Source organism: Pseudochaenichthys georgianus, chromosome 16, assembly GCF_902827115.2.
Source record: "Pseudochaenichthys georgianus chromosome 16, fPseGeo1.2, whole genome shotgun sequence".
Classification (NCBI taxonomy): Eukaryota; Metazoa; Chordata; class Actinopteri; order Perciformes; family Channichthyidae; genus Pseudochaenichthys; species Pseudochaenichthys georgianus.
The window spans coordinates 32,940,782-32,947,460 of record NC_047518.2 but is presented as its reverse complement, the minus strand read 5'-3'; the positions used below and the strand labels follow the sequence as shown (position 1 = coordinate 32,947,460).

Here is a 6,679-nt window from a genome sequence, read left to right as displayed (position 1 = left end):
TCGACCCTGAGTTTTGTTACCTCTCTGGAATCCCATGGAATGTGCTGTGCGTGCACACATGACAAAAACAAAAATAAAGGCCATCGCACAAAGCCTGTTTTGAGCTGCCACTGTTTGAGTTTCAGACCAAAACAACTCTGCAAAACAGAGATTTAATTATATATCGACTGTGACAAAGAAAGCAGGCATTTTGTAGAAACGTTTAGAAAGCCTCAGCTGTGAATGGAATTCAAATCTTAAAATGAATAGGTGACTCAAGGGAATCAATGATAAAGTAACGCTTGCTATGGCCCTCATGCATTACTTAACACAAAAAATATATATAATCATTTGCTTAAAAATCAGTTATGAGTTATGTATAAATACTCATAATTATTTATAACATTATAAAGCATTTAATAATGAGTTCAAGGATCATCCTTTTTTTTTAAATGGGACCTTTTGGATTGCCTTCCTGACGTGACGGAGGTTTATGTAACCATGTGGACGCTTCATCCGTCACATTTCCTTATATGCTGGAGGTCCTTTTGTGCTGAGCGTGAATACATGTTTGCTCAGGTGTGTGTGTGTGTGTGTGTGTGTGTGTGTGTGTGTGTGTGTGTGTGTGTGTGTGTGTGTGTGTGTGTGTGTGTGTGTGTACATGTCTTATCCCCACCTCCGAGACAGAGGGCGCGCAGCCGGCTGTGTGCCAGCTGGATATCTGCAGGAGAGGGCAGCTCCTCGTCCAGCTCCACCACCACGCACAGAGACGACTGGCACCCAAACAGGATCATCTCCAGGTTCCTACAGAACATCCTGCCGTTAACACACTGCCACATCTGCAACATGCTACTCTGTTGACAAGCAAGTTAGCTTCTCTGTGGCTTTTTGATATATACCTTTGAAAGAAGAAATAAAGTGAAATGCCTTTAAAAGAGCACTGTGGAAGTAATTGGTTTAAATGTTGCTCCTGTTAAAAAAACTCATTGGTGCAAATTGAGAGTGCTTTTCAGATTTCACCTTGGATGATTAATAATAATAAAAAGTCTGATAATCTGCTCTGTTACAAGTCATCTAGATCTATGAGAACACAACATGTAAAAGCAGCTTTCAGTTTCTATGCAGCGCAGATCTGGAATACATTTCCAGAACATTTGAGGTCTGCCACAGCCCTTTGTTTTTGAATGGAGGCTAAAAAATGTTGTTTGCCACTGACTTTCCAAAGAGTGTTGCATTTCTATATTTCCCCACCTCTTAAATCCTTTGTTTGTGAGTTTGCTTTTGTCTTATTGAATATATTCTATTTTAATTGTTTAACAGCCTTGAGGTCTGAAATGAGCTGTAAAAATAAACTTGCTTTGCTGTGTATAATGTTGCTTTAAAAACTGCAGTCTGAAGCTTCTTCAACAGTTTGCTGTACTGTACAGGCTGTGGTCAGCTGATGTTTGAGTGTGGACTATCTCTGCCATTTGATTTCCTGTGTTCAGATAACCATCAACCATAAAGCTGCAACTTCTCTACAGGAAGATTACATAAGCTAAACGCACCAAAAGTCATCCTCTATATCTATCCATGGCAGAGACTGAAATACTAAACTGCACACAGTCAACTCTGCTGCCCTACGAACACAAAACGTTTCCTACAGCAGCTTCAACCCTGTTATTAGTTTAGTGGTAACCCATTCTTTGCCTTGTGATGGTTACAGCCTGCAGTCAAGCCTACGGATAAAAGCCATTCAAATATGGATTGCCTTCACTGACAGTCGCTTAACCACTGAAATGCTTTTTGAAAACACACACCTGATGTCGTCTTTCTCGTGGTAGATGTTGTTCTGGAAGCTAGCCATTCGCAGTAGATCGCTGCCTCGAGGGTGCCGCCAACACCAGCGCTGCAACAACAACAAAAATGTTCACACTGTTTACCACAGTTAAAATCACTAAAGGCACTACAGTAACTGCATCGTGTAATTTGCTTCACAGGAATGTTAATAACAAGGGGAAAACACCCTAAATATGACTGCTGTAAATATTATAATTACTAGTTTAAGGTTCCAACGTTAATCTTAAAAAGCACCTCCTTCTTGAAACATTAAAATACCATGTTAAACTTGTAATGTATTTGCATTTAAGGCTCCAGTTGAGAGACATGGGTCTTTAGGGACATTCAGCATGTTTGTTTGAGCTTTTAATTACACGTGTGATTTATTTTATGGCAGCACGGTTTGTTATACTCGGATAAATGGGCTTTGATCTCCAGCATGTTGAACTGAGTCCTCCCCGAAGCAACTGGAATATGTCTGTCGGCGCTACATTTTTTGTAAATGGTTGTGTTTTGTGACTGTATACGGTATAAAGTCCAGTTCCATCAGAACAATATTTAATATCGCTATGAAATAAAATAATGATTGTTTTTTTATGTATTATAAATGCCATGACATAAATTATAAATCATAGGATTAACGCTTTAAAGTCATGAATTAATGAACCAATCTTCAATGAGTGGTGGTAGCTTTAAACTGAATCTTTATTATTACTAAGTGCACTCACAGGGATGCGTCCTTCGTTGAAGTGGGCGAAGCTTTTCTTCAGCTCAGTGTCCAACACCTTCTGTGGAACCACGATGGACCTCGGCAGGCTGTAAGGAAACAGAGAACACACAGGTTTATTGACAGAGTAGAAACTGGAGCGACAGCAGCCATGGGAGACAGGCGAGATGCTCTGTATTCAAAACGCCCACAACTTTGACTTTGTAGAACGCATCAATGCAGCACACTAAGTGCTATTATTTGTGTCTCTTTTAAGAGTTTGGCCTTGGCTTTTCCTGACATTCAGTTTCCTACATGTTTTGCAAAACATTGCTTTCCAAACATTCTCCTTTCAAGGTTACTTGCGGGCAGATGTATTCACAAATCCAACAAAAAGGTAAAAAACAGGGCTGCACTAGGAGGTACTAATAGGGTATATTAAAATATAATAGTGGATAGCGAAATACTGAAATATAGATAAATTGTATGCAGTTTAATACAGTTAACAACCCACACATACATTGATACTTGAGAAAACATCTAAACATGGATTTGGAAATCCAACAGACCCAATGTTACTTTCCATCTGAGGAGTGTTTTTACCTGGTGGACATCTCAAAGCGGTCGTTGACGGAGCTGACCCTCCAACCCGAGGCCCCGCTCCGCTCCAGCTCCTGCTCCCAGTCTGAAGCCGACTCAAACCAGTTCATGTCGGTGTTACGGCGACGGTTGCTTAGGAACTGCTTCATTTCTGTCGAAAGAAAGTGATTCAAACATCTTATTAATACACAATATCTTACAATGTCAGTGTGCACACATTGTGTTGTGTTGATTAGGTCAGAAAGACCACGTACAGTATATGAAGATATTGCAACTTGAAAAGACATTTTGGAGAACAGGCTTTGAATGCGAGAGGCCTCTCTACATATTGAGTCTGAGACATTGCTCCCTTTCCTCTTAACTATATTAAAAAGGAGACATCATAATAGTACAATTATGTAACATTATTTACAAACTACTTTATACAAACATTTGAGAAACATATGTCAGTGGCACTGGAGCGATCTTTTGTAAAGTCTTAAAGTGCTGTCCTCGACACAGTGACCACACAACGGACACACTTGACCCCGGGGCAGAGTTGAGCTGTGGGTCATATAGAGACTTGTACAGTGAGGGGGGGGGGGGCTTGCATTATTTATCCAAGAGCTGACAGTCCTCCACAGCCTGGTCAGCCTGCCGTAGCTTAACATACTGTAGCATAATGTATTGTACAGACCGGCTCATATTACTCTATACGGTCGAGGTAAACAGCCCAGGGATATGTATAAGAGTTTATAATTTGTATGTGAACTGCTAAGTGTGTCCTTTTTTTGCTGACACTGAATTGAATTCCTTCTCTCCGATGGCATACAATTACATTTAATCATGGTGGTTTATTCACAAATGGAGGTTTTCAATCACTGTGAAAATCTGACCTTGAAAGTTTTATAGCGGCTCGCCTTAAAAACCACTCAGAGATTTCCTCACAGCTGGGCATGGTTTCAGAGACAGTATTTTCATGCATCTCATAAAGGAGAATGTTTCACATTTTGCCGAGTAGAGAGGATGTCAGCTTTGAATGTCAGTCTGCTCTGATCAGAGATCCTTCGTGTTTCCTGTTTAATATTCTCTCCAGTCTTAAGAGTTGGAACATCAGAGTCAGAGAGTAGACTCAGACAGAAACTAAAATAGATGAGTTTAAGTCATGTGTGAATGACAAACTGTGATTTTTGGGTACATTCTGTCCCTGGAGCTACAGTCGGTGGAAGTCAAAGTGAGAAAAGGCTTGAGGAAGAGAGAACATCTTGAAGGCTTTAAAAAGCAAGAACATCACATGACTAACAGGTTCATGCTGTGTTCCTGATTCATGTTGGCATTCGGTTCTCACATTCACTTAGCAGTTATTTCTTTGAATATTCCTCACAGTGAAACATGAACAGAAAAAAAGATGAAACACACATTTCCTGATGTGATCATTTTCATGCCATTAAAAATCTAAAGAGATTTACGGGTAAGGCTTTAGAAAAGATGAAATAATACTTTATTATGGGCAAAGATCTCACTAAAGGGATATGATCCCTTTAGTGATAATAGTACTGCTATTATTATCATTATTATGATATGAATAATTTCACCAAAATACATCACATTATCGGCTGTATTAGGGACAAGCATTAATATGTGTAATCATTATTAATTTAAAAGGCCATCAATATACTTAACCAATTTTACAGAGCAGTGTTTCCCATACATTTATTTATTTGAGGGCGGGCCGCCACAATTAAATATCGTCCGCCACAAATGGATCTCATAAAAAAAAATATATATAATATATATATTTTTTTTTATTCATTTTATTTTTTGTTGATCTAATCAATGGATAGTGAGGTGGGCTGATGATCGGAAGGTTGCGAGTTCAAATCCCGCCTGGAACACCACTACTAGTGTTAATAATTGTCCTAGACTCCTAGATATGACGTGCATGACCAACCCTGACGTCTGTTATCTCCTTTAAGGAGATCGGCTGCTTCGGCCATAATGTTGTTGTTCCCATTCTATGACCGGGCAACCCTAGGTCACAGATGGTTTATTGTTGTGGGTACACTGGGACACTTCCTTCTCTGTGTTTGTGGACTCCAAGGTGTGAAATCTTCGAGGCCATAAGTGTCAGACGCAAGTAACTCAGTGTTCCCAACTGTTAGGCTATCTCTTCAAATATGTTGATTACTCTCTGCGAAAACAGTTAAATGGGATAACGAGAGAGAGGCGCTCCAGAAGTGACGTGGCAACTCTCCCGTGCAGTCAGACCGTGGCTGCTGTGACTTGTGATGTGAATTCTCCGGCCGAAGCTCCAAATAAACCATCAGTGTTTGACATCAAAGCTCCTGCTCTTCCCGTGTCTCTTTCCTGAGTCGGTGACTCCCACTGCATTGCTGCTACACAGAAGTTTCCCTTACAAGTGTGTCCTTGAGTCACTTAGGGCACTTCGCACTTAGCCCTCAGTTACTCCAGGGAGAACGTCCCTGTAATTTGTAAGTCGCTTTGGAATATGGCATCTGCTAAATTGTAAATTATATTTTTGGGAGAATAAACCCCACAGATCCTCAACTCCGGTGTGTCTCACTCATTAACAACGCAGCACAGAGCAACAAGAACGTTGTCTACAGTAGCCATGAACTCGCATGTATTTTCTTATTTGAGGGGGGGGTTAAGGGGCTTTTGGCGGTGGGAAACACTGGAGCCATGGATTCTTTAAAAATAGATATATATAAAAGGTATGACATTATATTTGAGTATTGCCCTATGTGTTTGGGAACTGAACACAGCAGCAGGATGATGGACGGACTGATAGACAAATGAGGTCTGGTATCAGTGACAGTGAGGGAATAGATGGTTGTATACATGAGTGCTCAAACAATAATCTACTCACCTACACTCCCGAGGGCAGCGTTCTGGAAAGATAACACTGACCCTGGTTTAGGAGGCTGGTAGGTCTTGGCGATGGTGTAGGTTATCTGAGGAGGGAAACCACAGGGAGCCATCAGCATGACAAAGGTCATCAGCTTTCAACGCGCTACAGCAGTGGTTCTCAAAGTGGGTGGCGCGCCCCCCCTGGGGGGCGCAGAGGCACGCCAGGGAGGGCGCGAGAGACCAGGAGGAAAAACGGTTATATAAAAAAAATCATAATTTGGAAAATTATTGATTCGAAAGTAATATGATGCAGTACTATTACGTCTGGATCTCTGTGTTTCATTAAAGCTCGACTCGAACGAGCCATTTTGTGTGCGCGAGAGAGAGAGCGCACCAGTACCGGAGATCTTTGTTGTTAGCTTCTGGTGCTAGCGAGCTACGCTAACGGATATAAGGAGTTTTTTCAACAACAAAGTGGAGGAGAGTCCTCTCCTGTCAGACTGAGAGGCTCAGTGAGCTAAAGGACTCTCTCAGTGTTATCTCAGTGGGTCTCAAACGCTTGGTCACCATTAATGTATACAATTATTTCCGTCACACGTTTATATGATCATTATAGTTATACAAAATAAGAGAATAAATGAAAAACAGCTATGAAATACTATATGACAGTAAAACAAGAATAAAGTTTAAAAGGGTGATTTGTAAAATGTCCATAAAGAAAAAGTA

General features: G+C 40.7%; 1 protein-coding gene across 1 annotated transcript in view; it reads right to left on the bottom strand.

Moving 5' to 3' along the window:
* Window positions 1-6,679, bottom strand: part of mtmr11 (myotubularin related protein 11) — a 37,917-nt gene that overhangs the window by 7,516 nt on the left and 23,722 nt on the right. The window contains 5 exon segments of the mRNA XM_071206064.1: window positions 656-783; window positions 1,779-1,867; window positions 2,526-2,613; window positions 3,107-3,254; window positions 5,973-6,057. Coding sequence (XP_071062165.1) covers window positions 656-783; window positions 1,779-1,867; window positions 2,526-2,613; window positions 3,107-3,254; window positions 5,973-6,057 — 538 coding nt within the window.